At 40.2% G+C, this 19,828-nt stretch overlaps 1 protein-coding gene and 1 long non-coding RNA gene across 2 annotated transcripts in view; one reads left to right on the top strand and one right to left on the bottom strand.

Moving 5' to 3' along the window:
• GALNTL6 (polypeptide N-acetylgalactosaminyltransferase like 6) overlaps positions 1-19,828 on the bottom strand; it is a 726,107-nt gene that overhangs the window by 65,204 nt on the left and 641,075 nt on the right. Inside the window, exon 8 of the mRNA XM_040965775.1 lies at positions 404-511. Coding sequence (XP_040821709.1) covers positions 404-511 — 108 coding nt within the window. The remainder of the gene's footprint in view (positions 1-403; positions 512-19,828) is intronic.
• Positions 1-19,828, top strand: part of LOC121146413 — a 399,682-nt gene that overhangs the window by 13,885 nt on the left and 365,969 nt on the right. The gene's annotated exons all lie outside the window — the stretch shown is intronic.

Genomic DNA, 19,828 nt, shown 5'->3' with positions numbered 1-19,828 from the left:
GCTATTGTCTTTCATGTGTGTATGTGTGAACAAGACATTTGCTAAATCATCCATTTTTTATCTACAAGATAAAGAATATCAATAAACATATTGAAGGGCACTCTTATGAATGTATGGGAAAAAGGGAATTAAAACACAAGTTTATTTTAGAATGTAAAGTTTTTAAAATCCCACACCTTCTTGTGATATACATTTTCTGTGAAGTTTTGAAGATGTCTGCTATGTCAGATGTTTTGCAATAATACCAATGGAAAATGGAAATAAAAATCAGAAAAGTAGAAACTCCTTATACACTAAAGCATTATCGTCCTCCTGTGCCTAAATTATGCCATGAGGGAGGCCAGTTACTCTCTCCATAGAAAATCCTGTCACTTTTATCCTGTTTTCATCCCCAGTTACTCACTCTTGCCAGGCTGGTCCCAGATGGAACTTTGTAAGGTACATACTTCCTGTAGATATGACCAACTCTAGAACACGGAACATCAAACATTTCTCCTCCACACATCCAGACCTAAACAGTGGAAAGTATAACAAAAGAATCCGTGAGCTTCACATACACACACAAAAGGAACTAATGTAGGGTTCATTAAATAAATCTTAAAGTCTGTTAAAACTTCTAAATCAGTAACTTCTGTTCATTATAAATGGCTAATATGGAAACAAAGTCACATAGAGACTTAGAATTATTCAAACAGTGTCAAGACAGTAGTTCAGTAAAATATATTTTCCATAGACAGCACACTGACATTTTTTTAATCTAATAGAGTTCCATCACAGATATTGTGCTGAGCTCACATTTAGTGCTTTGATAGCTTATTATTTAGATATTTGTTTCAATAATCTTGTGAAATCATTTGAAGAAATAATTGGAATTTAAAATATTACAAACATTGAAAATATGAAAGTAATATTTCAGAAGAGGTGAGTGAATTCAGGGACAAAAATGAATTCATTGTTACGTCTAGATTTTACATCTTATATCAGTACTAGAAAACTTATTTAAAAATTTCTATTTATCTTCATTTTATTTGGACACAGAGAAATTTTTCATCTGCTGGTTGGGCTAGGCTGAAACAAGGAGGCAGAAATACAATCCAGGTCTTCCATGAGAGTGAAAGGCGCAGGTCCTTGAGCCAGCATCTGCTGCCTTTCAGGATGTGCGTTAGCAGAAAGCTGGATTGAAAGTGATGGCATGACTCGGTCCTGGGAATTCTGATATGGGTTATAGACATCTTAGTGGCGACCTGATTGCTGAACCAAATACCTGGTTCAAGGTTAACTTCACAAATCCTAGTTTGTCTCATTTCTTCCCACTATTATTCGTCTATGGATTTAGAAAAGTTAAACTTTAGTTTATGTGTTAAGACGGTGTACTTAGAAAACAAAATAAACTGGTATTTCTTGCCATTTACCCACTCAGACAGACACAAACTTAATTGTGGTTTTTTGTAACAGACTATGTGCTATAAAAGGGCCAATTATCAAACTTGAATTTTTAGCTACTTATATTTTTAGCTACTTTCATTGCAAGAAAAAAATATCTACAGGCATTAGAGCCACTCTCATGTTGACTTTTATGTGTCAGCTTGTTTGAACTGTATTTCCCAGATGTGTCATTCTATGTTATTCTAGATACTTTCTTGAAGGATTTTTTTAGGTTTACATTAATATTTAAGTGAACTTTGGGAAAACTGTTTCATTCACACTTCACAATGTGAATGGATCTCATTTAATCAGTTGAAGATATTAAAACAGTAGAATATCTTTGAACTTGAATCGCAACTCTTCTTTGGATCCCCAGCTTGCCAGCCTTGGACTTACCAGCCTCCATAATCATGTGAATAAATTCCTTAGAACAAATCAGTCTAGTTGGTTTCATTTATCTGGAGGCCATTGAATAATATAGATGGATATTTTAAAAAAAGATTTAAAAATTTGTATTGGAAAGTCTGATTTGCAGAAAGAAGGAGAGACACAAAGAAAAAGGTTTTTCATCTGCTGGTTAATTCCCCAAATGGCTGCAACAGCTGGAACTGAGCCAATCTGAAGTCAGGATCCAGGAGCTTCTTCTAGGTCTCCACTTAGGTTCTGGGTCTTGAGGCTTTGGGTTGACCTTTGTTGCTTTCTCCGGCCATAGCAGGGAGCTGGATTGGAAGTGGAGCAGCTGGGACATGAACCAGTGCCCATAAGGAATGCTGGTGCTGCAAGGTGCCAGCCTCAGGGATTCATAATTTTTGAGTGTAATATTGAAAGAAAAATGTTTTATATTTTCATTAGCATTTGCCTCTAACTTCTATTACTAAGAGAAATGATACTTGAAGTGAGACTGATGAATTAGATAATTATTAAAGTCAACCAAAGACCAAGAAGGTAGCAATGTAATTATTAAAATAATACTAATTGCCTTAATTGGGTTCAGGCCTATTCATTGCATTAATTTTAACTTGATGAGATGTTTATTAAGGTCTAGATAAAGTTATCAGAAATATGTCTGGATGATAAAAACCTGATAATGGGCAATGACAACTTCCAATCAAATCTGGAAAGATCTCTGTAAGGTGAAGATATATAAGATGAAGTGTTTAGGTGGGTAAATAGGAGAGCTTATCTCAGAATCTAAAACCAACTCCCAGAGCAAGAGGGGTGGAAAAGACTGAGAAGCACAAGTGACCAGAATAATACAGAGAGTTTAGGGATCAAGAGCCTAAACCTTTCTGTGATCCTGAGGTCTTTTACAAGTCAGAATAAAAGTATTATATTCCTCTCTAAAGGAAAATACAGAGGTGGGAAAAAGGACACAAATTGAGTCTTAGGAGAAGCAAAGGAAAGAACTGAAGATGTATATTCTTGATAAGATAAAATTCAGGCAAATTCTTTCAAATATTAGGAGAACCTAGCATTTGGAAGAGGTGTTTTATGTAGCCTCAAGGAGATAGTATAAGGTTTGATAGCATAGATCCCTAAGGGACACATCTAAACCAACCAGAAAGAAGAAATTTCAAATAGAATGATTAAAAATAAAGCTTCCTGTACTCGCAGACATGTTGAAATCTGCAGTGTATGACTCTTTGCAGACAAGCGCACAACATGAATGGACCTTGCTGATATTTTTGAAGTACTTTTTCTAATAACAAGAATGAAGATTTATGAGTGGCTTTTCATGCATTGTTTCATTTAATACTACTGACTTAATGACAGATTTTATATAAAATAGGTCAGAAAATGCCAACTTAGATTAAGTAGCTTGCTTAAAGCCACAATAACTGGCTACCTCCAAAACTGAGATTTGAAATCAGGTTGTCTAACTTGAGTGTTTGTGTGTTTAATTAACAATCTGCCTATAAGTCAGAAAACTTTGTAAAAGGCCACCCTGTAAATATTTTTACCTTTGAGTAGATCTCTATGGCTCTTTTTTTTTTTAGCCTATGACTCTTTCAATTAGTAGATGTGGCTGTATTTCAGTACAGTTTTGTTTACAAAAACAAGCAGTGGATCATGGTTTGCTTACCCTTATTCTATATAATACAAATGACTTTCAAATATTGAAATTCAATAGTCTAAGATCATGTATGTAGGAAATGGTATTTCCCCAAATGAGGCATCACAATGTCTTTCATTGTACTTGTTCCCCTATAATATGACCTTGGTACCTGCCATGGTTGTTTTGCTCCTGAACCCAGTCAGATGATTAAATCCTCAAAGTCATAAGTTGGTAGTACTAAGAGGATGGAAACTGAATCATTTTATGGTGTTTAGGAAGTAAGTCTGGTTGGAAAGTCTTAGGTTGTTGGTGGGATGCTTTCAGAAGCTTTTTCTTGAGAGTTTGGTTGTAGGAGCCAGAGTCACGCCCAGTTACTCTTTGCTCCCTTGCTAGCCATGTGATTCTTTTCCTGACTATGCTTTCTTTTGCCATGTGATGCTCTGTGCTACCTTGGTATTGTACCAACAAGAATGCCATTACCAAATGCCCATTTCCTACTAGTTATGGATCAAAAATTTCCCCTTTCTTTGTATGCAATACATTGGTCTAGGATTCCTCTCTTCCAAATCTGGGTGGGCTTGTGAATTCTTCTTTTTGTTAAAGATTGGTCATTTCAAAGGCAGAGTTATGGAGGGTGGGTTGGGTGGTAGAGACCTAAACCTTCATATGCTGGTTCACTTCCCAAATGTCCGTAATGGTCAGAACTACACCAGGCCGAGGTCAGGAGCCTTAAACTCCATCTGGATCTCCCACATAGGTGACGGTGAACCAGTTGCTTGGACCATCTTCTGCTGCTTTCTCAGGCACATTAGCAGGAGGTGGATTTGCAGTATAGCAGCCATGGATCAAACTGGCACTCAATGTGGGATGCCAGCATTGCAGGTGGTGGAGTGAATCCGTGGTGCCACTAAGCTGGTGTCAGGCTTGTGAATTCTTAAGTCAGTAGGGTGACAACATAAATGACTAAAGCTAGGTGATAAAAAGCAGCAAAGCTTTTACCTATCCATTGGGTTACTCGTTTTTGTAATTGTAAGCTATCTTGGAAGAAATATAATTCTGTGAGACTACCACATTTTTAAAGGTTTAGGCTAAATCATGTGTAGGATTGGGTCAACAGCTTCTAGCTCATGATAGGTACCAATGTCTTGACATACTGTTAAACTACAGTTCCACCTCCTTTGTACTTAAGGTAGGATCATGTGATTATTTATTATGAATGGAATGTGGATGCATGTGATATATATCACCTTGGGTCTAAGCAGTTATGAGTGGATTTTCTTCTCTGTTCTCTTCACCATTTTTTCCCCTTGAAAACTGATCAATTGCAGAAGAGTGCGAGGAAGACTAACTAGAGAACAGTAGAATTATCAAACTGATAGAGCTTGGGCCTCTGAGAAGTTGGTCGGAGCAGAGTACACTTCTCTCCTTTCTGTGAACCTGGATCAAATTGTGATATGAACAACAGAGCACGCTTACTGATAGTAAGCAAGCAAGGTTTGGGGTTGCTATAGCTGTTGGTTCAGCCCAGTTGTTAATCTTTTTTCTCAACTTTTCTTTTTGACAATTTAAAATCATATATAATGTCTTCAATTATCTCAAAGATTACTTCATTTTATGGCTCAAACAGGATTTTTTTTTTTTTTTGCTAAAACTCATGCAGACTGTTAAACACAAAAACCCTATGTTAACAATTAATAGGCTAATATTAATGCTTGATGGATTAAGACTGATTCAGTTATGGAGTCTGGAGGCAGAGGCCTTAGGGAACTGGTTGGGTTGAATTAGGTCGCTGTGGTGGAACTCCATGATCGAATCATTGTCAATTTAACATGAGCAGGCATTAAAACAGAGCAAGAGCATTTTTCCTCTGTGTTTGCTTTCTGGATTAGCATGTGCCTGTCCCCTTGTCTTTCTTCTATCTTACTAGATGCCTAGGGGCCATCTCATCTTGGCCTATAAAAATTCCAAAAATGTCAGTCAAAATAAACCTTATTCCTTACTAAGTAGCTCTTCTCAGGATTTGAAATTTGTCTATTTATTTAAATTGGGAAGGTAGAGAAGAAGAAATGAAGAGAGAAAGTAAGTGTGAGAGAGCAAGAGCATGCTCTCATCTCTTGACCCACTCCCCATCTGCCTGAAATAGCCAGACAGGGACCAGGCTTAGGCCACAAGGCAGGGACCCAAGTGTATGGGCCATCTTCTGCCTCACAGGTACATAAACAAGAAGCTCTGGAGAAGTAGAAGTGGAACTCATTTCCAGGCACTCTGATTTGGGGTACAAACATCCCAGGCTGCAGTTTTGCTAGCTGTATCACAAGGCCCACAATAGGTCTTGTAACAAAATGCTGACTAATGCATTTCATCTCTTACTTTGGTATTTTGAAGAGGTAGAATTTGAAACCAATTAGAAAACAGATGAAGGGGCAAACAATAGAAGGGCAGAGAGTGTTAAATAGTTCTGTGTATAATCAGCAATTTTTTTTCTTTTGGTCAGATGAACAGAATCAAAGAAAAGAACCCTTCTTAACATCTGAAATCAGGAGATAGTAATTTGTTAGCATAGCCATTTAGTTATATTAAAAAGATGGCCATATTGCTCCCACTGTTTTGTAGAGCTGATTAATCTTTTATATTAGTCAGGATGAACCAATTTTTTTTCTTTTTTAAAGATTGATTTATTTATTGGAAAGGCAGATATACAGAGAGGAGGAAAAACAGAGAGGAAAATCTTCCATTCAATGGTTCACTCCCCTAGCGGCTGTAATGGCTGGAGCTGAGCCAATCTGAAGCCAGGAGCTCTTCCGGGTCTCTCACATGGGTACAGGGTCCCAAGGTCCTCAACCGCTTTCCCAGACCACAAGCATGGGGCTGGATTGGAAGTAGGGCTGCCGGGGTTAGAACTGGCGGCCATATGGGATCTGGCGCATGCAAGGCGAGGACTTGAACCACTACGCTATCGATAGCACCAGGTCCAAGATGAACCAGAATGTTAAGTGCAATTTATTAGGTGATTCATTTTGTGTGTTTCTGTATGATTCATTTAATGTTTACCTCCTTCATTACTTATTTATTCATTATTCTATCTATACCTACTATCGGAGGCTTTAGTGTGTAGTAGAGACTCATGGAATGTTTGTTGGTAGCTTGTGTTTTAGTTATACTTTGGCTTCTGCTGACGTGGAGGCCCCTACAGCTTTTCCGGTTTAGCATTGCTTGGTATCCCTCAGAGCCTCCTTGCCTTTTACCATGAGTACACCGCTCTGATTGCCCCAGACTGCGAGTTATTTTGTGTTCACACCACTAGTAGCACCATACACCTTGTTATTTCTTTCAGACTTCCCAGCAATGATACCAATTTTCATAGATGCACCCACATTCTGACACGGTGGAGAGATATGTTGGGGAAACAACGTGGGAGCACGGTTCATTAGGAAAGTGGAACTGTTGTGCCATTTATCAAATTCTGTGCTTGTTCTGAAAGATGTGGTTTGTATTGTTAAAAAGACATTTTCTGGAAGTCTGATGTAATGACAGTCTAAAAAAATTAGAGCATACCATACTTAAGCATCTAGTTCTTGCAGAAATCTGCCTTGACAACATAAATATTTTAAAGAAATGTTATTTTCCTCATGAATGAACACAGTATTTTTCTCCATAGTATAGTTCAAATTGGCTAAGTACTTAAAGGTTTGCCTTATTTTTGAACCACTTTTCAATATCAGCCACAAACTGGAATTTAGACAATACAGAGTGCTAAATTGAATGGAGTCATGCAATTATGCCAATCACATGGATTTTAAAGTTATTTTCAGTAAGAAATCTATTGTTAGGATACAAGGGAACATTATTTTCATGTATAACATGAAGCATATTATGCTATGTGAAAATTGTGATTGTGCTAGCATTGTGGCATAGCAGGCAAGACTGTTGGCTGTGACACCAGCATCTTGTAGGATGCCTGCTTGTGTCCCAGCTGTTCCACTTATTATTTTTTTTTAAGATTTATTTATTTTTATTGGAAAGTCAGATTTACAGAGAAAAAGAGGCAGAAAGAAAGATCTTCAAACCACAGATTCACTCCCCAAGTAGACGCAATGGCTGGAGCTGAGCTGATTAGAAGCCAGAGGAGCCAATAGTCTCTTTCCACATGGGCACAGAGGCCCAAGGCTTTGGGCCATCCTCTACTGCTTTCTCAGGCCATAAGTATGGAGCTATATAGGAAGTGGAACATCCAGGACAGGAACTGGTGTGCACATTGGATCCTGGTGCACGCAAGGTGAGGGATTTAGCTGCTAGGCTTTGGTGCCGGGCCCCAGATGCTCCACTTTCTAAGCTCCCTGTAATGGCATGTGAAAAGCAGCAGAAGATGACTTAAGTGTTTGGGCCCTTACCAATATGTGGGAGACCCAGAAGAAGCTCCTGGTGTGGCCTAGTCCATCTGTGGCCGTGTGGCCATCTAGGGAGTAAATGAAGAGTATAGAAAGTCTCTGTCTCTCTCATTCTCTGTCACTCTTTCAAATAAATCAGATTCCCCCCAAAATAGATTTTGTAAGTATTCAGGCTAAGGTGATCCCAGACCTGATTCTTGTGTTTGCTTGCCAATACAGGATCCGGTATAGTCCCTCACTTCAATCAGCTTATACACATGCTGTTGGTTGCAACTGTTGGGTCAGTTCTGCCTCCAGCCCTGTCTTCTACACAAAGCAATGGGTGTTACAGTCCAGCCTGATCCTACACTCAGCCTTCATGTATACCAGTGGGAGCTGCAGCCTAGCTGGAGCAACCCGCAATAATTCTGCTCTCCCCGCCCCCCCCCCCCGGCCCCCTGATCTTGTACTTTCCAGATTGTTTTGCAGTTAACTTGATAGAATTTGCCTTCCGTGCCAGCATCTGCCAGCTGATGCTGTGGTAAAACCCAGCCAACCCACAGCTACTCTGGCTCATGCATGCACCAGAAGAAGAAACAGTCAACCCAACTTGGCTTTTCCCTGATCCAGCTTACAAGAGGCCACCAGGTGTTGTAGCCCTACCTGGCCTGGTCTGTCCCCATCCCAACTCACGCTCTCCCGTGGGAGTGGTGGTCCAGCAGGGAGGCCCCCCGTAGTTCCCCTACAAGTTTCGCCACCCCTTCACCCCAGGTCTCACATATGCTTGTTGGGTGCTGTGGCCCAGTCTGACAAGGCCCACTTCACCTTGGCATTTGCCAGTGGGTGCTGTAGCCTGTCCTGGCCTGGCCTACCACCAATTGCAGCTTACACTGGTGGGGGTTATAGCCTAGCCCAACCCATCTGGGTCCCAGCCCTCACCCTCATGTGAATTGACTTGTGTTATAGCACAACCTGGCCTGACCCACAGTCCATTCTGGTGCTCAGATTCCCCAGTGGGTGATATGACTTCACTCCTCTGCTCTGCCACCACCAGACCTCTGCGAAATGTGTGTGGGTGGATATCATTCCCTGGCCTGGTCTGGTCTGCTTCCTATTGTGGTTCTTGCACTCACCTGCAGGGAATGTGTCCTGACAGAGGAGTTACCCAAGCTCCTCCATCCGAACCTCTCCTAATGCCAGATCTCACACCCATCAGTGGGTCCATGGGTCAGCCCTACTTAGTCCCTTCCTGTCCTAGCAGGAACAATGGCCTTTCCTGACTGGCCTTTACCCATTCTGGTTTTTACTGTTGGGTGTTACAACCCAGCCAAGTCTGATCCACACCCAGACACAGTTCACACATGGCTCACCAGGGGCAGAGACCTAGCCTAGTCCATCCTACACCTACCTTGATTCTCATGAGCACCCAGTGGGTGCTGGAGTCTAGCCAGTCTGGCACACCCCAGACCCAGCCCACACTTGTGCTGAGGGAAAATGCAACCCCTACTCTGGCCTTTGCACTCACCAGTGGGAACAACAACCCAGCCAGGGTGTCCCCTCTGCTCCCTAACCAGGCCTGTTACTAGCCACAGATCTTGTGCATGCCAGTGGTTTCTCTGACCCAGCTTGGCACAGTCCTTCACCTGTCGTGGCCTTTGCCTTTGGATGCTATAGCCTGGCCTGACCCAGCCTGCTTCCAGTCCCAACTTTTGCTGGTGGGTGCTGGAACCTGTCCCTGCTAAGTGCTCCCATCCCTGGCTCATACAGACCAGTAGGTGTGACAGTCTAGCCCAGCATTACATGTACTTCAGCCTGGTTTCTGCACTTGCTGGTGAGCTAAGGTTTGCTTGGCCCTCGCGGTCCTCCCCCTTCCAAAACCAATCTATACATTTGCCAACAGTTGGAGCTACATTGCCCAGCTTGCCCCACCCTCAAACCTGTACCATGTGCTCATCAGTGGGAGCTAAGACTCACTAGGGAAGTTTCCCATGTTCCCTTACTCAGTCTACTCCCAGACCCAGATCTCATGCATGCCAGCAGGTGCTAGGCCCTCGCCTGGCATAGCCTGCCCTTCCATCTTAACCTTGTATGAGCTGTGAATATCGTGATCCAGCTTGCCACACACCCTGTTTTAGGATGCACATGCAGGTGCTGCAGCATGGATCTGCCCAGATTAGTCTAGGTTGCTGTACTCATGAGTGTGGCAGATTCCATGGTCACACCTAGCTCAGCCCATCACCACTTTAACTCTTGAGCTAACCACTGGGACTTATATTTCCACAGGTTTTGGCCCACATATCCCACCACAGAATCTACCCCCAGACCTGGTTCTCTCGCATTTTCGTTAGTGTCGTGGCTCAACCTAATATGACCCATCCCCTGTTCGGACACTCAGTCAGATACTGGGATCTAGCCCTGCTAAACAGGCCCTAGCCCTAGCTTTTACATGGATTGGCAAGTGGTGGTCAGCAATGTTCCATGTTAACAAGTCCTACTCAGGACTCCCATGTGGGCTAGTGTATCAGTCTGACCCATACAGGTCTTCCAGTCACTGCCCTCCAAACCGCCAGGTCTCAGTCCCCTTCTTACCTGCAAGTACATTGATCCTGACATTGGAAGTCCCTCAGGATTCATTTCTCATCTACATGTGCAGTGACCTTATCCAGGATGTCCCTAGGCAGTAATTCCACATCCCCAACATTCCAGAGCTTGTCACTGGGCAGCCAGTGAAATCTCTTGGGCCTAGGCAAGGCCAGAATTTGCCTTCTGCTTGGCAGCAGTGGCTAGGCCTAGAGTCCCAAGCATTGTTCCTGACCTGGCTCAGGTCCCCGCAGCAGCTGCCACACAGTTGGGAGGTCTGTCCACCCAAGCCAAGAGTTCGACCTAGAACTCACTTGGGCCCATCCTGGCAATGGTGGGCGGAGCCAGGGACCCAAGCTGCCAACATCCCTTCGTAGTAATTTTACTGTGAAGGGAGAAAACTTCGGCACAGGCAAGCCCAGGATTTGCTCACCAGTTGGCAGTGGTGGCTGGAGCTAGGGTTCTAAGCATTGACTTTGACCTGGCTCAGATGGCTCCAGCAGCCACCACGCTGTCGGGAGCCATGTACACCAGGTCAAACTCACCTCTTACCTTGCATTCTTGCATGCTCAGCGCTTATCACCCCTCTCTAGTTCTGTTCTCCTAGAACTAACTTTCTTTCTTTCTTTCTTTCTTTCTTTCTTTCTTTCTTTCTTTCTTTCTTTCTTTCTTTCTTTCTTTCTTTCTTTCTTTCTTTCTTTCTTTTTTAGAAATGTATTTTATTTTTACTGAAGGAGTTAACAGAAAAATCTTTTGTCCACTGGTTCACTACCCAAGTTGCCGGAACTGCCAGTGCAGAGCTGATCAGAAGCCAGGAACTTCTGGGTCTTGCTAGTGAGTGCAGGGTCCCAAGGCTTTGGGCTATCCTCGTCTGCTTTCCTAGGCCATAACTAGGGAGCTGGATGGAAAGTAAAACAGCCTGAAAATGAACTAGCATTCACATGGGATTCTCACAGATGCAAGGCAAGGATTTAGCTACTTGGCTATTGGTGCTGGGCCTCACTTACCATCTTCTAACTCAGTAGATACCTCATATTTTTATTGTGGCAAGGGAGTGAGTGATTTTGTATTTTTCATCCAGTGATGTAAGCATGCAGAGCAGTGCCAGACACATGGTGGTGCTCTATAAATATTTGTTGAATGAACTAAAGGTAAATGAAGTCAGTTATTGGTTTATAAGTATAAATGTTAATTCCAGACAATTGCATTATGTAATGATAGTCCAGTCTATAGTTTCCATTAAAACCAACAGCTGCATTCTCTAATAAATTAAAAAACACATTTCAAAGCAATAAGTTACTGAGTTATTTTCATTAACAAGCAATTTACTAAAGAATAAAGATGTAGTTGGTGTTAAAAGCACAGCACACTCTACATAAATAAGTAATTAAGTTTTTGGGACTGGAAAATATCTTTCTAATTGTATGGTATGACTTGGACAGGTTAAAGGTGAAGAAGTTCTTAAGACTTGATTATAAACCACTTATTATCTATTTTTGGGTTGATATTGAAAAGATCCATACCTGCTATTCAACTACTTTCCTAGCTTAATGTAATAAAACGGCACATTTTGACCTAACTTGATCTAAAAAGAGTAGCTATATGGGAAAGCACGCCTCCACATACCATCGCTCTGCTTTATTCTTAGAACCTTAGGTTTTGAGGTTATCCTTTGAGATGGGGTGAAAAAAAAGAACAGCCTACTTAGTGGCTTTTCCTGACCTTGTTTTTCTTCCTGTTGATCAGAACACAATCAAAGCAGAAATTGGGAAATTTATCTACAGGTCTAATGAGAATGTTGTTGGTTTTGGTCCCTGGGGGAAAGTCTCTATTGAGCAAGCTGTTTCATTTTTTTTTCAAAGAAATACTTTGCTATATTAATATCAAAAAATCATGTCCAAACAGTCTTCCCTTTAGGGAGTTTCTGAGGGCCTGGGTGGTGATTCAGAGGGTAACATGGCAGTGTTTTTAAGACATGCTGCTTATGTATTCAGTAACAGCAATCTTAACACCAATGGTGAGGATAGGGAATGGGCTTTACAAATAGCTGAGAAGAAAACATGGTTTGGAACTTGTTAAGAGTGCTTTTTTGGGTATTATAATGGCTGATTACATAACCCTTCATTTCCTCTAGTTCATAATTTTGCAGTTTCAAAGACACATTAGTTGTGAAGTATGTGCTTTTCATTGCAGTCTCAGATGCCCCCAGATTTTGAGTCTGTTCCTTACATTTTCTGGATGCAACATCTACTAAAAATAAGTACAATTTCTTCAAATAGTTTCTTCTTTTATGGGCATATTCAATTACCTGATTCTCCTTTGTTGGGCTGTCAATTAGTCTATTGTCTAAGGAGATTTCATCACTGAAGACCTCCCTCTGGTGAAAGTGAAAGCTGAGTAGTTTTCAGTGGTGAGGTCTGAAGGGCAAGGAGGCAAGTTGATGGCAAGCAGTGGCATCAGAAAGAGGAGAGAGAAGTCCAAGGGAGGATCCTTGCTTGAGGCCCTGAAGTCTCAAGACACTTATTCATTGCTGTGATTTTTCATTTTGTTTATGTGAGTTCCCTTTCCAGTACCTGCTTTTCTTCTAAGATGAGTTGGAATCTAAATGACAGACTTTTCAGGATTTCAGAGCATCCATGGTTCACCTTGAAATTAGCACTTCTGTCCAAAGCTACTCAGATGACTATCGTTGTGGCACATGCCTGATAGAAGCTAAGGGCTTATTTGATTTAAAAGACTATTCTAAAGACTTTATTTACTTGTTAATTTCTAGCCATATTCAATAAGTAGATATTTTACTGAAACATGAAATATGAACACCCTAAAGCTTCACAGTGGCATTAGTTTTCTGCTGAGAAATTGAGGCACTTTCACGACATGCCATGGTGGACAAGTTTGAACTGGAAAGGTAGGTTGGCACACTTTGCTGACCCTCAGTTTCATTTTCTGCAAAGCTCATAAGCTGGTTGTAAAAACCAAATAATATACACAGCGTTGTTAGGTGGCACATAATAGGTACTTAACAATAATGATCAAATGACATTGCCCACCTGGTGAGTGACTTTCATTTGATACATTTTTTTTGCTATGTTGGGGGCTGTAGATGATGCTTGGTGTGTACCCATCCACATGTTGACCTGTGGAAGAGGTTAAGGCAACGAATAACATGAAAGTCTGGGAATGCACGTATTAGGAGAATAAGGACTGTATTCCTCTCCACCACGCTCACACTTTGGAGAAGAGGGAATTTTGGGTCAATTAATGTGGCTGACTTTGATGTGGAGTACAAGAATCCAATCCCATGCCTCTGAAGTTAGTGTATGTATGCATCCCAGAGGTTCCCTGCAGTAATGCCATTGCGATTTGCATGAAGGGCATGCGATTGAATAGATAATATTTTGTAACTTTAACCAAATAATTCTTGATGTGAAGGGCAGGCTGACTCAAGATCTATACACTAAAGGCATTAGAGTGATTACATTTGTTTTCTCTTGCTAGAGAAAAATGGCAGCAGAAAAAGATAGAAGTTGAAAAAATTTTCAAGAATAAAGATATTTCTACAGGAAATCAAATTGACCTTAACACGGGTACTGAAGGCTGTATAAGTTGTTATATTTTGCTCACTTTACAACTATCTATAAAAGTTAAAATAAAATTAAAGAGGGAATTAGGAAAATGCCATCTGAAATAAAAGAAGTAACAATTGGAAGGAATTCATACTTGCCGGTAGACTTGTATCTAATATACATAAAATTTAACTGGAAAATGCTCTGTTACACCTAAGGTACCTTTTGTCGGGTAATTGAAATGAATCTCAGAGTGACTTGTGAGACATTCAGCAGCTGTTTCTGTTTATCTTTGAGTTTCTCAATGTGCTTAGAGTATTTTTAATATTTTCTTTGGAACATCAATTCTGAGCATGTTGTATTAAAATGGATATTTTATGTCATCAAGGCTAAATATTACAGGGAAAAAAAAACACCCATTGGAATAGCTGTCAACATTGTGAATCTGGAGGTATATGTTGTGCCATTAAAAAGGCTTTTGTCACATCTTAGATACAAAATGCACTATACTTTGAGTTTCTCTATGGGCTCAGAAGTAATAAGTAGCCTCTCATATAGCTGTCTCATAAAGACAATGAAAAGGTACATCAAACATTTTAGAATCACCCTTGACATAGAAAAGATTTCTAATGAGCACATATTATAAGCCTGAATTTATTTCCAACAAAACCACTGGTACAAAGCACCACTATGATAGTTTTTTTTTTTTTTCACTGAGATGGCTTAAGGGAAAAATACATTCCTAAACTGAGGTGGAGTTTTGCCTTTCAAGGGAGGCAAATAAACTTGGGCATGTAAGTTAAACACTCTAGAAGCTTTTTGTGTTTTTAGATCACTGTGCAGAAAGTGGCAAAAACTTGTTAATTAAAACTGTGGGTCCTTTGCCAGTGTGCTAGAGGCTTGACTTGGAAATAGAGAAACCCGAAGAGGTAGGAAATGTAGGGGCTGGAGCAGAGAGACCAGCATGGGAAATGGACCCAGGAAACACTGCCCTTGGAGGGCCTACGTGTCCTGTCTTAGGAGTTGTAGGTTGTATAACACAGGTCCACATCCTATGAACAGCTCCATGGTGATGGTGGCTGAGAGGGACTGCGCGTAGGAGTGAGGGCTGAGGAACAGGAACCATCCCTGTGTCCAGATGTGTGGAAGGGAGAACGTGAGGGGGAACGTTCCTGAGCTAAAGGCCAATTCTCAGTGCTCAGGGTTTGACCAGTCTTTAGCTTAGAAGACCACTTTTGGATTCATCTCTACATTTGTTTCTAGAATTTGTATTTAGACAACTCTGGTGTTTGTGTAAACATATGAACAGTCAATGCTAAGATCTTATTTATTCAAGATTCAGGTTCTTTTTTTAAAGATTTATTTTTATTATTATTATTTTTTTATTGGAAAGGCGGATATACAGAGAGGAGAGACAGAGAGGAAGATCTTCCGTCCCATGATTCACTCCCCAAGTGAGCGCAACGGCTGATGCTATGCCAATCCGAAGCCAGGAGCCTCTTCCGGGTCTCCCATGCGGGTGCAGGGTCCCAAAGCTTTGGGCCATCCTCGACTGCTTTCCCGGGCCACAGGCAGGGAGCTGGAAGGGAAGCGGGGCTGCTGGGATGGAACCGGCGTCCATATGGGATCCTGGGCGTGCTTGGCAAGGTCCTTAACCACTGCGCCACCGTGCCGGGCCCGAAGATTCAGGTATGTTTGAAATGCATTTCATAAAGGCTGGCTTGGTGCCATAGCACGTTAATCCTCTGCCTGCAGCACTGGCATCCTACAAGGATGCCAATTCGTGTCCGGGCTGCTCTACTTCTGATTCAGCTCCCTGCTTATGGCTTGGGAATGTAGCAGAGGATGCCCCAAGTCCTTGGGCTCCTGCACCCATTTGGGAGACCCAGAATAAGATCCTGGCTCCTTACTTCCGATCATCTCAGCTCTGGCCATTGTGGCCACTTGGGGAATAAACCAGCGATGGAAGATCTCTTTGCCCTTTTCTCTAAAAATCTGCCTTTTAAATAAAAATAAATAACTCTTTTTTAAAAAGGCATTTAATAACCCCCCTAGTCAAAAACCTCTCCATTAAGAGGATCTTAAAAGTCTGGGATCTCTCGGGGCTAAGAGAGACTACTACATGTGTGTATCAGGTCAGTCATTAAGCTTAATATGGTAGAAATGGGGTAGGGGCAGAGAGGGGGAAGAACCTAGCTCATGTCACCCTTTTTGCCTTGTCATGCAGATGCACATATGTAAGAAGCATTGTATTAGTGAAATGTAACTGTTCTCTAACTAGGGCTCATGCTTTATAAAGTTTACTGATTTCCTTTGAGCACTTATCAGTGTAAAAATTACAATTCATTCCTTGTACTAAATTCCATGAGCTAGAGACCCGTGTCCCTCTGGTTCACTTATATAGTCTCAATGTCTTGCACCAAAATACTACAGAAAGCATGTGGAAAAGTAGAATTAAATGAAAAGTTTCTTTGATGCAAACAGAAGGTTTGAAATCAGGAATGGGTGTTTGGCATAGCAGTTAGATGCCTGAATCCCAAGTTGGAATGCGTGGCTTTGAGTTCTAGGTCTACTTCTGATTCCTGTTTGCTGCGGTCATGCATCGTGGGAGCTGGCAAGTGGTAGTTTAGGTGCTTAGGTTCGTCTTACCTACACGGGGACCTGGACTGAGCTCCAGCGTCCTGGCTGGGCTTGTTCCGGCCCTGGGAATTTGGAGTGCGAACCAGTGGATGGAAGAACTTTGTATGAGTTTCTGCTTCTTTCTTTCTGTTTGCCTTTCGAAGAAAATGGAAATAGATTTTCGAGATTGAAATACAGATTTTTTCCATAAAATGCATTTCCTTGATATTTTTGGAAACCTCTTATGTATGCTGGATGCATGAGAATGTCTATGACTATTGCCTGCATATGAAACCTTTGTAAGTACTTGTATATATATGCTATGTTACATGTTATATATATATACATAATTAGATGTTCAAAATTAAGTATAAATCACATTTAGCTTCTCCCTAGTTTATTTTGCATGTATATATTCTGTGCTTCACCCACTAATAGGTTTGGGTATTTTTTTCATGGTAGCAAAAAAAAAATGATGTTACATTCTTTTTAGAGGGAATTCCACTAGTGATACATATTATATTTTCTACTTTTAATCAATAAAAAACTATATTGCACTCAACATCTTGTATATGTAACATTTCACACATTTGTGAATTTATCTTTGGATTACATCGATAGAAACAGTCCATTCGGTGCTAATACATATTGTATGTTTTGAGGAGTATTATCTTTCTCCAAATAAGTGTTCAATTTTTCTGTACTGTAACTACGTTAAAAGGTATCTATTTGCCAACATGTTGTTAGGTTGAGTATTGCCAATCCAAGAGGTGGATTATTATCATAATTGTAAAATTGAGGATGAATAATTTTTACAGTTATTATCATAATTGTAAAATTGAGGATGAATATTTTTCATGGCTGAAAATCATTTATATTTCTTTTTCTGTGAACTGTCCCAATATTTTGCCCAATTTTCAAAGTGGTTTGAACTTACTGTAGAATATCTTTATGGGACTAGTTGCAAATAAGCTTTCTCAAAGTGCCATTTGACTTTTGTCTTTATTTTTATACAGAAATTTCTAGGTGAATGAAAAATCTTTGATTACTTCTAGTTTTTAAACAGCCACGCTTAGGAAGCTTTATTGTGTTTTTCTACAAATTTTTGTAGTTATTAAAGTTCTTCATGTGCTTCTGTGTTTAAAATGGCTTATCTTCTTGGGAACTATTTCTGTACATTGTGTGGGATTCATTTGCATCTTCCCTCCTCCCCCAAGTAGGTAGTTGTCCCATGCTATTCATTTAGTGGTGATGGTTTTAATTAGTTCTTTCCCCCCTCATTATATCCTGACTGCTGCCATTTCTTTTGCAATGCTGTTGTCTTTTGGTATTTTCCCAATTTCATAAATGTCATTAATTATTAGTTATTGCTTTAAATAACCTGCTGCTTAATTGACCTTTTCAAAAAATTTAATAGCAACGTGACATTATTTTGTTGCCTTTATCCCTGTTCCCTCTCCCAATTATCCATTTATTTTTACTTATAGTATTTTTATATACTATTTCTCCTTAAATATAATTCATCTTTGAGAATGTTTAAATTCTTCTTACTAACTTCTTATATTGGATTTGCTTAAAAGAGAAGTCAGGATTACACTCTGGACTTGGAGGTATTTATTTAAATTTGTGAGTGGATGAATTCGTTTTGCTGTTACTTGTTTACATCCAGAAGGATTTGGCTGCAGCAGGAGCTGCTCAGGCATCCAGTCTCCTCTATTTGGCCTCACTGGCAGACCAATTCCTGCACAAGTGCCTGGTTGGTGTCACAACTTTTCAGAACTTCATCAAAATCCTACTTACTACCGTAACTCCTTTATGGCAGACTCAATCAGGGGTGCTCTGGCCATCAGTGATTGCACCTTGTGCTATTGCCAAGCAAGGCAAATGGTGTGCCAGGCACTTTGGAACACTGGCATTTGCTAACCACTTATGAGAGTACCAGCTGCGGTTATTTTTTCCCTCCTATGTCTGTGTTTTATCATTGAATGTAAACTCTCTGATATCTTTTTCATATGATGTAGTTGGGGATATCTGCTAGTTTTAAGTATATAGTTAGATTTTAAAATTTCTGGTTCTTTTTTTCTCCAGCTCATTGCTAACAGAATATGATTTTCCTAAACTGAAAATATATTGTACTTGTATGAAATCCATGTTAGTTAGCTTTATGTTATTTTAGGTAAAATAACTGAGAGGAGTTTCTTGGGTTGATCATAGGAATGGTAAAAATCAGAAAACGTAAGATATACAACAATGATCATGAAGTAGGGAGTAAAGGGTGTCTTGTCATGCACATGGTATAATTTGGTGAAGCAAATTTATAGCTATATACCAAATATGATGACATCCACACATTTTATACTATATATTAAATTCTTCAAATAAGAGAAAATATGTTTGTCTTTCTGATCTGATATATTTCACTTTACTCTCTGACCCCCAGTCTCATCCATTTTGTTGCAGGTGTCAAGATTTCATTTCTTTATGGCTGAGGAATATTCCGTCATATTTATGGGCCACATTTCCTTTATCTAATAATGAGCTGATGGACATGTAGGTTGAGCACATATCTCTGCATAAACATGGGAGTGCTTGTATTGATTTCATGCGCTAATTTCACTTTAAGTGGGATAGCTTGGTCATGTGATAGATACATTTTTAGTTTTTCTAAGAATTGACATGCTATTTTACATAATGATGATAGTAATTTGCATTCCTATCAATAATGCATTTCCTTCACAGGCTCACCGCTATTTTTTATTTTTGATTTAGGGTTAATGCCACTCTAACTGGAGCATTATCATACCTAACTGTAGTTTTTAATTGCATTTGACTGGTGTTCAGTGAGCCTATGCATTTTTTGATGTGTCCATTGATCATTTATATTGCTTCCATTGAAAGAGTCTATGTATACTCTGTCCATTTCTTAACTGGATTGTTTGTATTTTTGTTGTTCGAGTTTCTTGAGCTTCTTACATATTCTAGGTATTAATTCTTTACCAGATGCGGAGTTTGCGAATACTTTCTCTCATTTTGTCAGTTGTCTCTTCACTTTGTTCACTCTGCTGTACAGGAATACTCTCATTTGTCTGTTTCTGTTTTATTGCCTGTGCTTCGGGGATTTTATCCAAAAAGTCTTTGTCTAGGACAATGTCATGTAGTGATGTTTCCATTATATTTCCCCCTAGTGTTTTGACAGTTACAGATCTAAACTTAGA

This window comes from Ochotona curzoniae, unplaced genomic scaffold, assembly GCF_017591425.1.
Source record: "Ochotona curzoniae isolate NIBS_2020 unplaced genomic scaffold, NIBS_Ocur_1.0 scaffold_4505, whole genome shotgun sequence".
NCBI classification, from domain to species: domain Eukaryota; kingdom Metazoa; phylum Chordata; class Mammalia; order Lagomorpha; family Ochotonidae; genus Ochotona; species Ochotona curzoniae.
The sequence above is the reverse complement of the archived record's forward strand: the minus strand, read 5'-3'. Positions and strand labels throughout refer to the sequence as shown.